The 19,336-nt window shown below is 38.1% G+C and overlaps 9 protein-coding genes across 9 annotated transcripts; 2 read left to right on the forward strand and 7 right to left on the reverse strand.

The window, feature by feature from the left end:
* Positions 1–11: 11 nt before the first annotated feature.
* On the reverse strand, positions 12–3,209 carry ISW2 (DNA translocase; the record flags this gene model as incomplete). The annotated part of the gene is made up of 1 exon (XM_022820946.1): positions 12–3,209. One exon carries the CDS (start codon positions 3,207–3,209, stop codon positions 12–14), a length of 3,198 nt encoding a protein of 1,065 aa, XP_022677358.1.
* A 511-nt stretch (positions 3,210–3,720) lies between these two features.
* On the reverse strand, positions 3,721–7,359 carry KLMA_60285 (protein ATS1; the record flags this gene model as incomplete). The annotated part of the gene is made up of 1 exon (XM_022820947.1): positions 3,721–7,359. The coding sequence occupies one exon, from the start codon at positions 7,357–7,359 to the stop codon at positions 3,721–3,723; it is 3,639 nt and encodes a 1,212-aa protein (XP_022677359.1).
* Positions 7,360–7,862: 503 nt separating this feature from the next.
* On the reverse strand, positions 7,863–9,092 carry CPA1 (carbamoyl-phosphate synthase (glutamine-hydrolyzing) CPA1; the record flags this gene model as incomplete). Its single annotated transcript, XM_022820948.1, has 1 exon — positions 7,863–9,092. The coding sequence occupies one exon, from the start codon at positions 9,090–9,092 to the stop codon at positions 7,863–7,865; it is 1,230 nt and encodes a 409-aa protein (XP_022677360.1).
* Positions 9,093–10,149: 1,057 nt separating this feature from the next.
* On the reverse strand, positions 10,150–11,436 carry RAX1 (Rax1p; the record flags this gene model as incomplete). The annotated part of the gene is made up of 1 exon (XM_022820949.1): positions 10,150–11,436. One exon carries the CDS (start codon positions 11,434–11,436, stop codon positions 10,150–10,152), a length of 1,287 nt encoding a protein of 428 aa, XP_022677361.1.
* A 549-nt stretch (positions 11,437–11,985) lies between these two features.
* DFG5 (putative mannan endo-1,6-alpha-mannosidase) lies at positions 11,986–13,350 on the reverse strand (the record flags this gene model as incomplete). Its single annotated transcript, XM_022820950.1, has 1 exon — positions 11,986–13,350. One exon carries the CDS (start codon positions 13,348–13,350, stop codon positions 11,986–11,988), a length of 1,365 nt encoding a protein of 454 aa, XP_022677362.1.
* Positions 13,351–13,993: 643 nt separating this feature from the next.
* On the reverse strand, positions 13,994–16,045 carry BUD7 (ChAPs family protein; the record flags this gene model as incomplete). Its single annotated transcript, XM_022820952.1, has 2 exons — positions 13,994–15,908; positions 16,017–16,045. The coding sequence occupies 2 exons, from the start codon at positions 16,043–16,045 to the stop codon at positions 13,994–13,996; spliced, it is 1,944 nt and encodes a 647-aa protein (XP_022677363.1).
* A 295-nt stretch (positions 16,046–16,340) lies between these two features.
* TAF9 (chromatin modification protein) lies at positions 16,341–16,745 on the reverse strand (the record flags this gene model as incomplete). The annotated part of the gene is made up of 1 exon (XM_022820953.1): positions 16,341–16,745. One exon carries the CDS (start codon positions 16,743–16,745, stop codon positions 16,341–16,343), a length of 405 nt encoding a protein of 134 aa, XP_022677364.1.
* A 370-nt stretch (positions 16,746–17,115) lies between these two features.
* On the forward strand, positions 17,116–17,568 carry MBF1 (multiprotein-bridging factor 1; the record flags this gene model as incomplete). Its single annotated transcript, XM_022820954.1, has 1 exon — positions 17,116–17,568. The coding sequence occupies one exon, from the start codon at positions 17,116–17,118 to the stop codon at positions 17,566–17,568; it is 453 nt and encodes a 150-aa protein (XP_022677365.1).
* Positions 17,569–18,033: 465 nt separating this feature from the next.
* RNA1 (GTPase-activating protein RNA1) lies at positions 18,034–19,203 on the forward strand (the record flags this gene model as incomplete). The annotated part of the gene is made up of 1 exon (XM_022820955.1): positions 18,034–19,203. One exon carries the CDS (start codon positions 18,034–18,036, stop codon positions 19,201–19,203), a length of 1,170 nt encoding a protein of 389 aa, XP_022677366.1.
* Positions 19,204–19,336: the final 133 nt, after the last annotated feature.

Genomic DNA, 19,336 nt, shown 5'->3' on the forward strand with positions numbered 1-19,336 from the left:
ATATCATATCATCATTCATGATCTTCGTTTTGTAATTTATCTATATGTTGCTTTTTTGATGATGGTGATCCCAGCCTACTATCATCAGCACGACTTTGGGTGCTACTGTTGATATTATCATCTGAAGGTGTGACTGGTTTTCGCTTTCTCTTACGTTCAACTCCCTCATGCTCTCTTTGAAGAAGTGTCAATAATGTTGCAATTCTTTTTGATATATCTAATGGGGTCCTTGTTTTTATGAACCATGAAAAGATGAACAACGGGCTTTTCAGTATTTCTTGCTTGACCTTTTCATATAGATTGCTAGTAAAGAGCCCTAATTTTCCTACTGTCACTAGTAAAAATCTATCCTCCAAAGAGTTGTATGTTCTTCTAGTGTTGTTTGGCGGATATAGAACCTTTAGTTCAACTAATGGATATTTGTACTGTTCAAGTTTCAATTTTAGGATCTTTTCTTGAATGCGAAGCTTTTCTACTTTTTTCTCACCAGCTTCTATATTTGCAACATACTTTTCCCAACCTTGTACCTCTTTATATCTTTCCCAGAACGTTTTAGAGTACTCTTTTACTTCATTTGGAGTTTTAGTGTGAATTGCTTTGGAGATTGCTTTATAGTTTTCTCTCCCAAATTTTATGCAAGCACTGATGAAAGCAAGGAACTCACGCTTATTCCAGTTATAAAATGATTTCTCTAGGTAATTCTGTTTTAATTTTGCATGCTCTTCAGTAAATTCCTCTGCAGAATCAATCTTCGCTTGTTCTTCTGCAATTTTTTTATCTAAATCATCCTGTGTTTCTTGATCTTCACCTTTAGGACTCTCATCCAAATCTGATTCACTGCCCAAGTCACTGTCACTGTCGCTGTCGCCAGATGGCTCTTTCACATCATAAGCAGTGACTTTGTAACCAACACTTTTCTTGAACCATAGTTGCTCCATTTCCTGAAGTCTTATAAACTCAGGGTGTGCAAACTGATAATAAGTCATTCGGAAAATTTTTGGTTGTTTTTGGTGCTTTAATGTAGGTGTGTTCGTACCAGATGTTTTGTTTTTACCATTTCCTATTACTTCACGGTAATAATCATCTACAGAATAGGTCGTTTGTTCTCGTCTACGTTCTCTTTTAGGAGGATTTATCCATTCTACTACTTGGTCGTCTGATTTTTTCTTCTCAAAAACAGTACCATTCCATTCATAAGCAGATTGGTCGGCCATTCCATTAAACTTTTGAAGATCATCTAGACCAAGAGCTTCATATTTTGCATTTAATTCCTGAGTTTTCCGCTCACCTTTTTTCAAGATTTCGTCAATATCATCATTCACAGATATGTTACCAGAGGCACTTTGTAGCATATCTCTAGCTCCGAATTGAATCATATCTATCAAATCATCCTTATTGTTGGCTAGGCCTGAAGTTTTCTTTCCAGTACCTTGTTGTATAACCAATTGATCCAATCTAAGCTTTTGTGCCGCTCTTTCAATAACCTTTTCTTCAATAGCATTTTCAGTAACAAATCTATAAACATATACCTGCTTTTTTTGCCCAATTCTGTGGGCACGATCCATAGCTTGTAAGTCTGCTTGAGGATTCCAGTCTGAATCATACAAAACAACTGTATCAGCAGTAACAAGATTAATACCTAAACCACCAGCTCTAGTCGTTAACAAGAATATGAACTTATCCGAATCAGGCTTATTAAAGTCATCAATGGCGTCTACTCTTTCATCGTGAGTGGTGGACCCATCAATTCTACAGTATTCGTATCCTCTGAAGTAGCAATAGTCTTCTAGTATATCCAATAACCTTGACATCTGGGAGAATATTAAAACTCTCGAACCTTGTTCTTTCTTCTTCTTCAAAAGCTTGTCCAAAACAATCATTTTCCCTGAATTATAAACCAAATGTTCATCAGTTGTATATGGAGGGCCGGGTTCGGCACCTTCAAAAAGGTATGGATGATTACAGCACTTCCTCAATTGCATGACAATATTCAAAAGTCTGGTTTTTCCTTCACGTTTTCCAACAGCACCATTGACAGCATCGATATCTTTCTCTAATAATGACTTATACCACTGAATCTGCATGTCGGTCATACCGACATATAAGTTGATCTCTTTCTTTGGTAGCAAGGATTTTTCAACTTCAGATTTAACTCTTCTTAGTAAAAAAGGCTGCAAAACAGAATGAAGCTGTTGTACAACAACATCTTGATCTTCTTCCTTCTCATTTTGCTGGAACCATTCGTCAAACACCTCGGAGTCGCCAAACACGTCAGGCAATAAGAAGTTTAACAATGCCCAAAGCTCATGAAGGTTATTTTGTAATGGAGTACCAGTGATTAGAAGACGATTTTTAGAGTAAAACAATCTTATGACTTGGGAAAGAGCACTCTGTTCATTTTTGATTCTATGAGCCTCATCAATAAGGATGTATTCCCATGCAAACTTTTTTAACGTTAATTTTTCCTTCAAAACCATTTCATATGATGTTATGAGAACATCAAAATCACAAGTCAAAATTTTGCTGTCTATCAAAGCTCTTCTTGCATCCTTATCACCTTGTAGGATAACTGTCTTGACTCCAGGAGTCCATTTGGCGAATTCTCTTTGCCAGTTATCTAATGTTGATTTTGGTACTATCACAATGTATGGACCCTCTATTCCCTTAATATATCGAAGATAACCTAGAAAAGAAATCGACTGTAATGTTTTACCAAGACCCATCTCATCAGCCAAAATACCGGAGAGTTTATTCTCATACAGAGATATTAGCCAGTTCAAACCATATATTTGGTAGTCTCTTAACTGGCCTGCTTTGATAAAACTAGGTGATTGAGTTAAGATAGTAGTATCTTCTTCAAGTTCAACTTCTTCATCCTCCATTAACTCTGCATCTTCTTCCTTTTCCGTTTTTCTATACTGCCTGCGGCCTTTATTGCCACTGTTAGAACGATTCTTAGAGCTGTTTGCTTGTTTATTATCATTGTCAATGCTCTTCAACAACTGTTGCATATTTTTGTCATGTTTGGCACGAATTCCTATAAAGTGACGAAATAGATCAGTAATTTGTAAAAGGTGCTTGAATCTTATGTACGTATCCTCTCTATTTCTTTGTTTCGCTATTTTAGGATCAACATCAAGTAGAAACTTAGATCTTCTCTCGGCCCAATACTTCTCATCATGCACGCTGTCTTTTTCGGATTCTTCCATCGACTTTGAGCTCTCGGATACCTGGCATATATAGTTTGTTGAATTGTTAGTATAAAGACTTTTATCCAAATTATGTCATCTAATACCCTTTAAACCAACCTTCTTTATTCTCATCACGTTCTAATCAGTTTTAGCGTTAAAAAAGGTACGTATCCATAAAGATGAAAAGGGTTACAGAACTGACGCTTCTTTCACTAAGTAGCACTTGTGGAACATACGGACTCTGTCATTACTCTAAACCTATACTCTGTAGTAAAGATAATTGCCAACTTCACTAAAATATATGGCCATAAGTTTGAAACATAGACGATGCTTGAGAGTTTAAGCTTTTCAACAGTTTAAAGTAACTTTAATTTAATATCAGTATAAAGAGATATGCGGTGTACAGGTTTACAAAACGTTCATGATTATATAGTAAATATTTACATATTATAAGACATAATTATCTATAGACAAGAGTTTGGGGAGGTGTTTAAAGAGAACAATAGGACAAGGAGATGAAAGCGTTGTTTTATTTCTCTTCTTTTGATTCTGAATTTTTTTTACCCTTTTTTTGGCTTTTGGTACCGTTATTCCGGTATTGTTGCTTTGATTTGTGTGGGATCTTTGTTGATCTGGCACGCTGGCTCTTGCCCTTGACCACGTCATCATTCCTAGTAGGAGGCGATTGTTCTGTTTCAACTCCCGCTAAAGTTTCCAGAAGAAGTTGCTCTGCTTGAATTCTTTCAGATTCCTCTTTCCACCATTTCATAAACCTAGCTTCTTCTAATGCTTCTTGAGTTGATTTGATCTGCGTTGAAGCAGTTTCTTTTCCTAGCCAGCCCAAAGAATTCTTTTTGGAGGCATATAGTGGTATTGTTGGTTTAGTCCCATCACCAGATACACTTACGATACCAGTTCCTTTTTTCCCTATTTTTACAGCTTCATTTAACGTTGGGAATTTTGTCGATGCTGGTTTGGTTGTTGGTGTTAAAGGTGTTTCTGACAACGAAACAGATATCTTCGAATTATTGGACGAACTTTGTATGGATGTATCTTTTTTAATGGGCTGTCCCCATATACTCTTTTTAGTCTCTAGTTCCTCTTTGATCTTTGACTCATTTTCTGCAATTTGTTTTATTCTCTCCTTTTGAGTCTGTTTCTTTATCTTAATTTTAGAGTTCGAAGAGGTTTTCTGGGATAGTTCTCCTAGGGAAGGGAACAGTTGTTCTGAACTATTTCTTTTTATCTGGTTTGTGGATGCTAAACTTAAAGGAAACTCTGTTTGAACTGACTCTTTAGATATGGTGGTTGAGTTTGAACTAGAAGTTCCTGGTGGCACAACACTTGAAGAGCGTCGCTTCTTTTTTTTGGACACTTCAATAAAGCTAGAATTAGTATCATCATCGTCAATAGCTGATTCTGAACTAGCAAATGAAGACTTCCACGCAAAAGAGTTCTGGGAAGTCACACTCGGTCTTCGTACATTTACCAAATTTTCCATTGAGGATTGATTACGAGCGTTCTTACTGAAACTTTGTTTTCTTGATTCATTAACACTTTTTTGCCTGGCCTTTGTCACAGATACAGAGTCTAGAAGAAGCTCGAACTCTCTATCATTTGCCATAAAATATGAATTAAAGTCAAGTATGTCTGTTTTAAACATTTCTATCATATCAGATGCTTCTTTTGAGTAGTACCAACTTAGCTGTGATCCAAAACCAAGTACTGTATTGAATTTCATTTCCAGATTTTTCCACATTTCCTTTGTCACATCATTTCTAACCAATTCCGTTGTGTATTCACTAAAAATAATGGAAGGGTTATGGAGAATAAAGTTTTCACAACGTAGTTTCAATTCGCTGAGGTTTCGATCGTAAGAGAGGATCCACAAAGAAACTGCATTTGAGGAATCGATGAGGCACTTAAGTTGATTCTCGAGCTTTAAGCATAAATCCAAAAACATATATTTGTCTGCAATGTTCAAGACTTCAATGACTGTGTCTAGGTATGCTTGATGCCCAAGGTTTAAAGGTATTTCAGAGCAGGTGTTTTCATTCTCATCAACATTTGACAAGTGGATTAAATAGTTAATGAGTGCAGAACATGCTCTCAGTGATACATCTTTCCAATTCAACTTGTATTCGTGAGAAGATTTAGACCAAGGACTGGAAAATAACTTCTCAAAGAAGACAGAGTGTGTTTGTAGTAAAATGGACGATGTTTTTATCATCATATCATCGGCCAATTGAATCTCTACATTTCTAACAATATCACTAGTCGAATTTAAAAGATTTTTCATTATTTTATTGTACTTTGGGGGCGAAGTGAAAGGGCTAGGGAAATAATAGGCATCAATAAATTTTTGAAGAGTTATATTATTCGGCACTGGCAGTAATTTAGTTTCGAGCGAATAGTAAGAGTCGATAGCGTTATTCAAGTAATCTGCTATTTCATCTGGACCTTCAACGTTAATTTTCCACATCTTTCCATTGGATGTATTTAAGTTTATCTTGATAGGCTCATTATTGGAATTCCAATCAATTTCTTTCTCTCTAATTAGTTCGTTCATAAATTTCTCCTGGGAAGATAAAAGAATTGCCCTGTGACAAAGCTTTGTCATTTTGCCATTACAACTAATTGTTAAATCAAAGTTTTTTTGCGGATTCGTAATACAAACAGGATCTTCTCCAATACTATCCGATTCTTTAATATCATTGAAAGAATCACGTGTAATGACATTGAAAGAAGCGAATAACGGATCGCATGACACTTTGCAGGTCGAATAACCTGACATCCCATTTCGAATCTTTGTAAACTTTCTTCCAATTGCCGAAGACGTGTAAATATCACCCTTAGCAGTAGCTACAATTAACTGACCATTGGCCCCTGTATCAAATGAAATACATTTGTCCCAAACGTATTTTGGCTTCCATAAACTTTGAGGTTTGGAAGAGTTCTTGAAATCAGATATACAAGCCACTGTACCATCATCATAAAGTAACATTAAAAATTTACCGAAGGAGTTTTTACATTTAATATCCACGATTTGATGATCATGAAATTCTCTTGTAAAGAATTTATCAAAAGAATCATTTAGAACTGGAGCACTTTTCACTCTTATTATTTTGTGATTTGTCAAAGCAAATAATTGATTTCCCCCGCATAAAATGAATGTGACAAATTCCGTGCACACTAAAGCTAAGAAGTTATTCATATAAGATGGCAAAACTGTATTGACTGGTTGGAAAGTTATCCTTCCCCGGTGGTCTAGGTAGCATACATCTTTTTCTAGTTTGGTAGTGGCACCAAATTGACCAAGGTCTAGACCGACGGACCGAAGACTTCCAGATTTTAATAATACACATGTATTCACGTTTGAACATGCAATAATATCATCTTCACTGACACTAAAATCAAGATGATGTGGTTGTTCTGTACTATCGAAATTTTTTGGATTAGTACCAAGCTGGCCATATTTATTGGACCCCCACAGAAGTATCCTTCCTTGATTTGTTTTAGCGACAAAGTGGTGGTTAGAGCTTTGAATATCTGATATGCTTTCTTCAGTGAACTTCATGTATCTGAACAAGTCACGTTTTCCCAGTAGATTTAGTTTCGAAGATCTTCCTGATATATAAACAAATTGATGACCATTCCTCTCTGTCATAAGAAGCAGGGAGTAGTATTTGTTCATACAGCATTTCATGAAGCTCAAATTTTCATTCGTCATTTTCCAAGCATCAATTTCATACCATGTCCCCATCCTGTCATTATCGTCTCCCGTTCCTAACTGCATATTTACATTGGATCCGAAATTATGACACCTTGAGAAAGCGCCTGTTCTGTAACCATTCAAATTATAATTCGCTGATTGCAAGTATGATTTTTGAAATATCTTGGATTCAAGTAACTGCAATGGGGTCATCCCCGATTTGTCCGTTAGTTGCCACGATTTCCCTCCGTCATTAGGTTCCTTTAGGCATCTTTCATATAACTTGAAGCATTTGTGTAGTTGATGGCTTAAAACGCATAGATGAAATGCAGAATATCCACTTTCCCAGTCCTGATCCATTAAATTGATCTTTTTTAACTGAGAGTCAGTAGCCTTAGGGAACATGGCCAGGTGATACGAAATCGTTCTTCCCATACAATCTCTTACATCGGTCATAATATATTTGTCCTTTTAGCAGACCTATTAATGCAAAATAAAACAGATGTATGCAGTCAACACTTCCTAATGGTTACCAAAGCCTTAGAATGGATATACAGATCTTATGATGTTTTGTTCTTTGTCAGCACGTTGTTCTTTTCAATTATACGCTATTCACTATATATTAACAACATCTATTGCTGGTAATGCCGATCCCTCTACAATCGTTAAAAGTATGTCCGGGTAACATACTTTTTATCTTTTCAATAAAATAGTTGACATCTGACACTAATACTACAACTGCTATTCGATGATGAAATATTATCAATAGCAAGGAAGCGCTTCAAGGATCGTATTTTAACAATAATATATGAATTCTTTCCAAGGGAATCCACGTAAATAATTTGAATGTCATATATTAAAAGAGTGATAAAAATTTAGAATCAATATACTAATGATATTTAAATAGCAGATACTTCCATAAGTAAATATAATCTGAAAGATGTCGAAAATAGACGAAATCAAAATACCCTTTCGGTGGACATCGATGTAGTATCTAAGGTGAATTTAATTTTGGAGCCTCTAGAAGCTTTATAGCTGGCCATGTTGCAGAAGTATCTGTCAAATAGCACTGCAGAATCTCTTGGACCACCTTTGGCCTCTGGGTGAAATTGGGTGGAAAAGACAGGTCTTGAGACATGGATCATACCTTCATTGGATTTGTCATTCAAATTTTGGAAAAATGGCTTAAACTCAGACGAAGGCAATGTATCAGCATCTACGGCATAACCATGGTTCTGGGATGTAATATAGCATTGACCGGTTGTTAGGTCAAGGGCTGGGATATTATGAGCTCTGTTACCATATCCCAACTTCACAGTTTTAGCTCCTGAAGCCAAGGCTAACAATTGATGACCCAAACAGATACCAAAAATTGGAATATCTCTTAAACTATCCGTTTGTAAAAGGTTTTGTAACTCTGGAACGGTAGAATCCATGCACTGGATTGGGTCACCAGGACCATTTGAAATGAATATACCATCAAACTGGTTTGCGACTGAAGTGATTGGGTAGTCATATGGGAAAACAGTAACATTTGCGCCTCTTTCCACTAGGCATCTAATGATGTTTTCCTTAACACCACAATCAATTAAAGCAATATTATAAGGTGTCTTAACAGAAGGAAGGGCTTTCACAAAGAATGGCTCTTTCGTTGAAACTGTCTTCACCAAATCTGTCTCAGCCTTAACCGGTTTAGGCTCAAATGAACCTTGGATTTCAATGGTAGCTGGAGAGGAACCTTGTTCTCTCAAAATTTGGACCACGGCACGAGTATCAACACCACCAATGGCAGTGACATTTTCTCTTTTGCACCAAGCTGCCAAACTTTCAACAGCAGTCCAATGAGAGTATCTCCAGGCGTATTCAGCGACAACAATACCACGGACGTGGATGTGAGGAGATTCGAGATATTTCAATAAATTGAATTCGTCACGGGCTTCTGTATCTGGCACACCGTAGTTACCAATCAAAGGTTGAGTGAAAACAAGAATCTGACTCTTATAAGAAGGGTCGGTCATTGATTCAGGATAGCCAACCAAAGAAGTAGTAAACACTGCTTCACCGTTACATGATACTGGAGCACCGAAGGAATATCCCTGAAACTCCGCAGAAACGGATTCCGGACCCGAATCTGAACTATTAAAGATGGAAAATTTCGCTTTTGGAGCAGCAGTCTTCAAACTAGGCATTGTTGTTCTTCCAGATATGGTCTTGAATGTAGTCTTGGCAAGTGTATGAAGAGTAGCAAAGTCTAAACATACAACTTAAAAATTAGAGGTGAGTATAGTCTCTCTTACTTGAACGAGTAAAACAACTGTGTGAATAATAGTTCAAGTTGTAATCAGTATAGGTAATGTAAAAATAAACGTAAGTAAGTTACTGCAGTTATAAAACAGTCTTCAACTTTATTATTGGCTGTTGTTAGCAGTTTTCCTTTTGGTTGGTGTATATGATGGTAAAATCCTTTAGAGTATAAAAGATATCTTACTTCAATAACAATATAATGCTTTTATAGCTGGTTTAGATGAACTAGTAAGCTAACAGTGATTTAGTCAAACTATAACAGGTGAGTTGAGTAAAAGCACTTCGAGAAGAGATAACTGAAAATGCTTTCTTTATATGTATATGTATTCAGAGCATACAAAGAAATAGACGTGGTGATGCAATCCTAATGTCATCTCAGTCTTTTCACTGCTCGATGACTAACCGAAAAAGAAAGGTGCTCTATCTATACTAAAGGGCAAGTAGTAAAAAAGGAACAAAAAAAAAAAATATTTCAGAAAAAAAAATCACACAGGAAAATGTCTGGCTGTTAACCAGCAACCGACGGTTATATTTATTCAAACGGTAGGACAGAACCAACTCCGAGTCACATGACATATTTCAATCGGTTTGAGGATTCCTATCATTACACCGTTTCTCTTCGTAGTATCATATGTCAGCATATATTCTGCCAGCATTGATCTCTTTATATAGGAGTATTGTAGTCAACAATATATACCTTTTTGAAGAAACAGAAACTGTTACGCAGCGTGTTAGATGACTAAGTAGTTAATGATCTAAAATTTATAGTATATTAATTAGGTGAGATGACGGAGTATTGATTTTCGATACTATTACTATTATTAATTACTATTCTTTTTTGATTTAGTTATACATTTATTGGATTGCTCAAAATGACGAAATGAAAAACCACTACGTTTAGTGTTTATTATTGACGGGAAAGTGGTCAGAGTGAATTTGTTTTTATTGTAATTTGTGGCTGGGAACGGCTGCAAAAATTGCGGTTAAAATACCTGTTATGATTAGGACGAGGATCAGACACCAAGCCGCGCGTCTAATCATGATGGAATTGACGAAAGGATGGTTTATTTTGCACAACCTTGATCTACCTCCGAAAACAATCAACCACCAAGGTACATCATGTCTTGAATGTAGAGAACTTGAACGATGTGTACTCATTTTATTCAGCTCAACATCGTCGATCTTGCGTTTTGATACTAGCGTTTGTGTTACTCCGCTAAATGCGTATAGTATATCCACTAGGTAGACTCCTGAAACGAGATAGTATGATCCCAAGAAGAAAGGAACTATACACACCACACGTATTCCTCTAGCGTAACCCATAAATATCAGTGTATATCCTATCCATAAACCAGCCAGCCACCAGGCAAGACCAACAGCAATCCGGGAAGCTGTTGTCCAATGACTAAATGGAGAGCTTGTTTTGCCATAAAATGGATTAGGCGTTTTGGGTGCAAACAAAACAATCTCGTCGTGCAAATTGTGTAGAGCTACACAGCCCAAAAATCTTGGGAAACAGTCCATTTCCAAGAATTGATACACTATATCTTGTATTGGCTCGAAGACCTCTGGATCATGTCTCCTTTCTTGCATTACCAGACGAATAGTATCTTCTCGTAAGTATTGGGGAATTTCGTACAAGAATCTATCACTTTCTTCCTGAGATAGTAGATACGTCTTGACGATATCCTGTGCGCTGGATATTAGTTGTTTTATCGTCAGTTTTGGCTTCATATCTTTCGACACTTTCTCTTGTACTAGGCCATCGACAAAATCATTGAAATCAGTTTGATCATTATTCATTTGTTTCCAATCATTTAACAGTTGCGATAAGCGGGGGGAGTCCGTTTCACCTTTAAGAAATTGGCTTACTCGCTTCGAGTCGTTATAGTCTAAATACCCATCGTTCATTAAAGCTTCCAATAACATAGCTGAAGAGACCGATTCTCTCTTTACAGAGTCATTAACATCGCCCATATCCGCCAGATTTGGTGTATCAGTTAGATGAATATCCAGCACAGATTCACGAATTCCCTTCACATAGTCCTTGCATAAACGAAGATAGGCCATTACATCTGTCCAGAAATCAAGATACACTATGGCATTTGGATACTGTGATAGATATGTATAAAATGACCACAGATCTAGTGGAGCTGCTGTCTGTTGGTTTAGAACCTCATATAGCGTAGGTAAACGGGCTCTCTGTGCATCATTGAGTGACTCCTCCATGTTCCTTCCTTACAGTTCACAGGACACTCTGGTCTATGATAGTTTCTTAATGTTCTAAGTAATACCAAAAAAGGTATTCAAAGAGCTTAGTAGGAGAAGGGATTTTCGTCCTATACGAATATTTGACCTTTAACCTGTGTGATATGATATACTTAAAGGGTTGGAAAGGTTTATTTGAAGACCAATTCAACGTTTTTCCTTAGATATGTAGTATATAGTATTTCTAGATCTCAGAGAATAATAATTGTTTTATTTTTAAGTTTCATAACTTTTTTTCAATATCAAATCAAAGAAGTTTCTCAATTGGGAAAACCCAGCACTTACCACATTATAGGTGCCTTGTACAGAAAACAACAAAAGAAGAATGTCGTTAACAAGAACGGTAAAAAGCATAATAATGATCTTGACTGAGTTTATTTTATAAGAAGTGTCAATGTTGTTTTATGAATAATAATAGTATACATATATATAGTGTTATATATAGTGTTATATACGTGATATAAAATGAAGATAGGACAGAAGTACTAATCTGCGTTTGGTAATGGCTATCTAATAGATCATCCATACAGAGCCTAATACTAGAACACCTATTACAACTGCTGTAATAACACCTGCACCGGCTTTATCACTACCAGTAATTGTTAACTTCTTTTGTAGAACGTTTGTAGTAGAAACATTCAAACCAGCATTAGGGTCACCACGAGCCGAACCACCAGTCTTCTCGGTAAGAGGTGGTGGTCTTTCATGAATTAGCAGTTGGTTCATTATTTCAAGCGCGGAAGCTTGTTCACCGAGACCATATTGGCCATCCCAACTTCCTTTGAACCAGTTCAGTCCGCAGGTGTGTCCGTCTGTACCACCTGAGCATGATTTAGCTGCTGCTGTTGCACTGGCTTCAATTAGAGGGTTGACAGTATCAAGTGTGAATGGAGCAAGAACTGCGGTGTAACCCAACATTCTGGAAAATATAGCCTTGAAAACACGTTGATCTGTATTACAAGTCATTTGCTTTTCTGATTGACATGTACTCTCATACATGATGTTATTATCAAAAAAGAAGGATGTTGCACCACCTAGAATTTGCGATGTACGACTTTTCCATTCCTCAGAGCCGTTAGTAGCATTGTACATGTATGCACAACCTCCTAGCACAACACCATGATTATAAGACCATTCATACTTGATGATATTCGTACAGTTCTCTTCGATATTGGCACCATCGTACACATTTGCTTCATCCTTTAAGACGACATAATTAACATCCGTTAGCCAATTGAAGACCTTTTCAGCAACATCTAGATAAGTTTGGTTACCAGTGTATCTCCCTAGTCTAGCTGCCAATTGAAAGAGACACCCGTTAGAAATTGTATTCTTATAATTATACCCTGAATTCCAAGTGAAAATCTGCCATCTTAAACCACCACCACAGTGAGCTGGGTCCCAACGAGAGTACATCTCGTTGAAAACAGCTTGTACCATAGCTAGCCAATCTGGAGCACCGGCCTTCTTTGGGTTTGTAAAGTTTCTTTCAACAGCACTCATAATTGTTAATGCCCACACACCTTGATCATCATTACCTTCAACCATAGTTTGATTGTTAGGCATGAAGTCGTAGTTGGAACCAGTCTGAGCGATCATGGCATCATAAAGAAGATTCTGATAGGAATTGTTTTGACATAGGTACCAGTTTTCGATCATACCTCCAAAGACAAGTCCTGCTTCCCACCAATAGTATGGCTGTGTGAACATACCCACACTACCACCATATTTATAACCATCGTAGTAGTCCACAATACCCTGTTGAATCAGCGACGTCGCAGAACAAATAGAGTCTTTAGAACTCGTATCCAAGTCGATAGCTGACACCAATGACGATATGCTTAGGATTAAATAACTCCATATGCCGAGCCTCATTTTAGGTCGTTTCTATTAGTTAATGTGTATTTCCGCGTTGTTAATATCACCTCCAATGGAATTTCTTAACCTCTTACCAGAGAGTTGCTGATTGGTTCTCAGATTGTCTTTTTACCCAATCGCGTTATCAATCCCACTGTTTCTGTACTTCTTCTAGTCAAGTTGGTATGATCTTGAACAGCTTGAACAGAAATTATAAAATGATACAAATGAGTGACGTGAACTGACTGTGAATATACTTTTCCTAAAAGGTACTAGCAATGGATATTCAGAACCTCGTTAAACTCTTTGTAATTCTTAATAGCAACTACAAATAGTGTTGTTTTATATTATATGCTATTATTTCTAAATGCTCTTCCTAAAAGCTATGCACACCAGCGTTAGAGTTGGTTTCTGAGGTTGATATTCTGTTTTTAGAAATGTCAAGGCTTCAAATCGAGATGTTACGAAAATAACTGATTTGAGAAAACAAACATACCCGCTTGCACGTGACTTTCAAAGTGGGCGGGGCACCAAAAGAAAACAATCGAAGAAGAATGTGTGTCAGAGTGTTTCGTAATTTTGAAGAGGATAATAAGAGCTGTTATGCAGTTGTATTCTACACATGATTTTATGTACTACTATTGTAAAGAAATTAGTATGGTTATTCGTCATAGTAATTGTTGCAGAAGTTTTCAAAAAAGTTCAAGACGTTTTCATTGAAAAGGTTGGCAACGGCTGGTGGGAACCTTGCATTAACTTCGTTTCGAACCCTAATTATACCTAGATCTTCAACAATCTTCGACATGGCATCTAGTAAAAGCATAGAGAACTCGGCGTACCAACGGTGGCTCCAGCAGCATAGTTTCACGCAAATAGATATAATCTCTATACTCAATTCTTCAGAAGGGTTACTTTGACGTTCCATAAGTAGAATCTGTAGTAGTTTTCTTGACGATTGGGAACTGAACCTTTTTTGAAGACCGTTTTGGAAGGCCGATTTGGCACTTCTAAACTGTCTCAAGCGGAAGCAGCATAAACCAGCCAATTCCCATTCCAAAGTAGTTTGAGGTTTTAATTCATTAGCTTGCCATTGGGAATTGACTCTTAGGTCATCATACAAGAGCATAAAGAGGTTGTCAAACCATCTTTCGCACAATCTCTTGCCCTTAATATCCCGATTCGCCCCCTTTTCTGATTCTGTTTCAGACGTGCTGTCAAGATTATCGTATTCTTCTTCCATTAAGAACAATTCTGCTCTGATTTCAAGTAATTTCTCCCACCCTAGAGTCTTTACAATTTCACAGAGCAGCTCGTAAATCCATTGGAAAGTATTTTTAAGCATAGAGGATTTTAGATTGTACAACACGGGATTCACAGTCTTGTGTTCTTCCATAACTAACAAAGAGTTCAAATTTGTAACTTCGTCTAGAACAACATCCAAGGGAAGTGGTAGGTGTAGTTCGACAGTTGCGTTGTTTCCATCTGTGTTTATTACTCTTCTGTATTGATATTTTTGCGCAGAAGAAGCTAGGTTCATTGGTAAAGAATTTAGCGATAATAGCGCATTTTTATTATCTCCCAAAGCAATATATGATTTTACCAAGTAGAACCATGGCATGAAAGCATTTGGTGTCAAATCAACACCACGTTGACTTGCTTCCAATGCGAGTTCTGGATCGTTATGATCTAATAGATACTTCGCCTGTAAAACCAACAATTCGCACTGGTAAGTTGGATCAGTAATCTCTTTGAAAGCGTCATGCATTAGTCTGACACCGTCTAACTCTTTATCATTCGTTAGATATATTCTCGTGATTATGATATCGACCAATGAACCAAATGCCTCCTTTAGTTCGAAAAGCATTGGCAATGCCTTGTCAACGGATTTTGTTAAACGTACAATTTCGCATAACGTCTCAACTAAGTAGTTATTGGTAAGGGTGCTAGGCATGTTGCCGTAGATACATGGACACCCCACCTCAATACCGCGCGGGAAGAAAGTAGGGAACACTTCCAAGAACATATCTGCAACGTTATCTAGTTGGCCCATGATGAGTGGGTTGTATATTCTTGTCTCCACCACATTGATAACTTCGCCATCATCTCTGTTTTCAACCATGCACATCAAGTCTCTCATTCTTCCACTGATAAATGCTTCGACCCATGCCATATCAGTCTCCTCGTCGGCGTCGAAAGTGAGCTTATTGCCCTGTTTATCAATAAAAGTAGTCTCTATAGTGCCTGGTAGATGAACCGTGATGGTCATGTCGCACTGTTTGAATATATTCCAAGTCGTCAACGAAATGTACTCTACAGTGAACTTAACGTTTTTCCCGAACCACAATTGGGGTTTCTCTTCGATACCTTCCATCAATTGTTTCAGCCAGACAGCAATGGTCGTTGGATCCGAAGTGTCTAAGCCTGCAACGTAAAAGAAGGACCCTACGGTTTTCTTTTGAGGGTCATGCTTGACAATCGTAACCAAGTCTTGTGGACCCAATGTGCTCACGAATTCAGGATCTGTGAGTTTTGCAATACGTTCGTTCAATGCCTGGCCGGGTGTTTCTTCGACAACTCTGTGTGGAAATAGCTTGGAATAGTGCCATTATAATCGTTAGTATAATGTATGATGATTAAAATGCTTCGAGGATCCTGCGCAGAAAATTGTAACATGGGAAACATACTCAGGGATGGAGTCCTGTGCTAGAATCATGGTGTCTTATCTTGAACTTGGTCTGGATGCACCTGCTAGTCTTTATGTTGTTCCTTCTTTTGCAATTTTACCAAACAAGTGGCTACTTCTTCGTTTGTTTTCAGTATACCGATTTATTATTATTATATGTATATATAAATATATATATACGTATATATCATCATTATTACACTAGAGGAGTCGCATATAAAAAGGGCTTCTACACAGGCAGTAGAGAGATCAGGGTTGGAGCAACGTAGGTATTTAACGCAGTACATAACATTACGCCCTCCCTCGGGCACCCCCCGCCAACTTTCTATTCGTCTATTGACCACTCCTTTGCCGTTAAACAGTACTTCTCTGGGGGAAGACGCACACCCCACGACGACACAACGTTCGGCAACGGTTTCTTATTTCTCTCAGCGGCAAGCTGCAACATGAGCTCCTTGGGAGCTGTGGGCTTGAATTGATACTGTGTACGAGCACCAATCGCAAGCCGTATATCCTCTATAGACACATCAGAGGCCGATCCTCCAACATATTCCCTATAAGCAATCGCATCCTTCAACACACCCTTCGTGTATCTGTGAGCGAAATCCATCAACTGCAAAGGCACCTTGTCCTCATATTGCAGCACTGATTGCGATGCTAGCAACAAATGCAAGAGTCTCACATCTCTTGGTGTATCCAAGGAGTCTTTATTCTTTTCGGCGTCATCCATCTTTGTATTGGTTATAATCTCCGAAAGAAAGCCGAAAACAAGGAAAAACGCACTGTTAATTCCAATACCAAACAACCACTTGAATCGCCTGCTGCAAACACACGTATCGCCTAGCTATCTTGGTCGTGTTTAAGCTTACCTAAAGCTAAATCTCAAGGTCAGGGCCTTTGTATTCTTTTCACTTTTTTTCCAATGTAGTCTCTCTAGAAGAAAAAAAAAAAAAAGTCTGTAATTTTTCAGTATATAAAGAACGGGCCGTGGCAAAGACAGGAACGGACATAGCATTCCACTCACTAGGATTACTCAGAAAGAAGAGAGAGAGAAGGGAAACAAAGCAAGCAATAAAAGCTACAAGGAGAATTATTTAGAAATGTCTGATTGGGAACCATCTACAGTTATTGGTCGTAAAGTGAGAATCGGTGGCGGTGGTCCACGTCAACAAGTCGCCCGTACCCAGGCCCAAATCAATGAAGCCAGAAGATCCGGTATGGTTCTTTCTGTGGATAAGAAGTACGGTACTACTAATAGCAAGGCTTCTCCAGAGGGCCAACGGTTGACTAAGGTGGATCGTGAGACTGATATTGTTAAGCCAAAGAAGATTGATTTGAATGTAGGTAAGGCTATCCAGAAGGGTAGACAAGCCAAGAACTTGACCCAGAAGGATTTGGCCACTAAGATCAACGAGAAGCCTACTGTTGTGAACGACTACGAGTCTGGCCGTGGTATTCCTAACCAGCAAGTGTTGGCTAAGATGGAGCGTGCCTTGGGTATCAAGTTGCGTGGGAAGAACATTGGAGAGCCATTGGGTGGTCCAAAGAAATAAGCTGGCAGGGAGCCAGCCACATACACACGCACAAACAATGAATAAATACACATGTCCGGAGCATTGCCCGGTTTTACGTAGTTAGTTAAATATCTTAATCATATCATATCACGTCACGTCACGCAAATCATAGCAACATTTACGTCCAATCCATCCAATGGGCCCAGTCCCCATCCAACACAAGATTTTACTTACGTCTTGTCTTGTGCTGGAGAAGCAAACCGAATTTCATATCACATGACTTTAATTGAACATTCCCAAAAAAAAAAAAAAAAAAAAAAAAAAAAAATATTTCTGTTCTTACAGGTAGAATAAGAACATGATGAACAACACTATAAATCAAAATGATTGAAATATTGAAATATGTAGTGAGTTTACGCCGATAGGAAGTTCAAAAGAGCGCATTAACTCGTTTGTTTGTTGTGGTAGGAACTGGGAGTTACAGTAAAAGTGGAAAAAGCAAGCATGACTTCCTTTAGCAAAGCTGGTTTGCAGCAAAAATGGACCACAGAAGATGATATCAAAAGCGTTTTGGACGAGTTGAAGGCAGTGGATAAGGTGACATCCTTGGACTTGTCTGGTAACACGATAGGTGTTGAGGCGTCTAAGGCATTGGCTAAGGTTATTAGCGAGGAAAAATCTATTCGTGATAATGTAGAAGAGGTAAACTTTGCGGATATGTACACTTCCAGACTTGTGGATGAGGTTGTTGAGTCGTTGCAGGTATTGCTTCCAGCTTTGCAAGGATGCCCAAAACTAGCTAAGGTGGATCTTTCTGATAATGCGTTCGGATTGCGTACTATTGACTCGTTAGAAAAGTTCATCAGTGAGTCTACCCAGTTGAAGCATCTGATTTTGGCGAACAACGGTATGGGGCCATTTGCCGGTGAAAGAATAGGTAAAGCATTGTTCAAGCTTGCCGAAAACAAGAAGAAGGCTGGCCAGTCGTTGTTGGAGACATTTGTTTGTGGTAGAAACAGATTGGAGAACGGCTCGTCGCGCTGGTTGTCCCAGGGTTTGAGAGCACACGGGGACGATTTGCACACCGTGCGTTTGTACCAAAACGGTATCAGACCTCAGGGCTGTATCAATTTGATTAAGCACGGTTTGGCATACAACAAGAACTTGCACGTTTTGGACATGCAAGATAACACATTCACCACCGTTGCATCCGAAACATTGGCACAGTATTTGACTAACTGGACTCATTTGAAGGAATTAAACTTAAATGACTGTTTGTTGAAGGGACCTGGTTCCCATGCCATCTTGAAAGTATTGAAGGAAAACAAATTTGATAACTTGGAAACTTTGAAACTACAATATAACGAATTAACCCAGCACAGTTTGGAACACTTGCTAATCCCTGCCTTGCAAAGCGGTAACTTACCATGTTTGGCATCGTTGGAATTGAACGGTAACAGATTTGAGGAAGATTCTGAGCCTTTGGAATTATTACCTACTCTTTTCGACGGTGAATTGGACGAGCTAGACGATTTGGAAGAGGTTGACTCGGAAGAAGAAGAAAGCGAAGACGAAGACGCTGAGGAAGAAGACGATTGGAATCCTACTGAGTTCGTTAAGGACAAGGAAGTCGATGAATTGGCATCTGAATTGGAAAAAGCTCACATAGAATAAGCCTCAGTATGTTATATCTCTTCTGTTAACCGAAACATCTCATCTACTATTATTACCCATACTCCCATTAATATAAAAAAAAAAGTAAACAACATACATACCTAATAGGAACCTCCTCGAGATACAGAGATTT

The sequence above is a fragment of the Kluyveromyces marxianus genome, chromosome 6, assembly GCF_001417885.1.
Source record: "Kluyveromyces marxianus DMKU3-1042 DNA, complete genome, chromosome 6".
In the NCBI taxonomy this organism is placed as follows: Eukaryota; Fungi; Ascomycota; class Saccharomycetes; order Saccharomycetales; family Saccharomycetaceae; genus Kluyveromyces; species Kluyveromyces marxianus.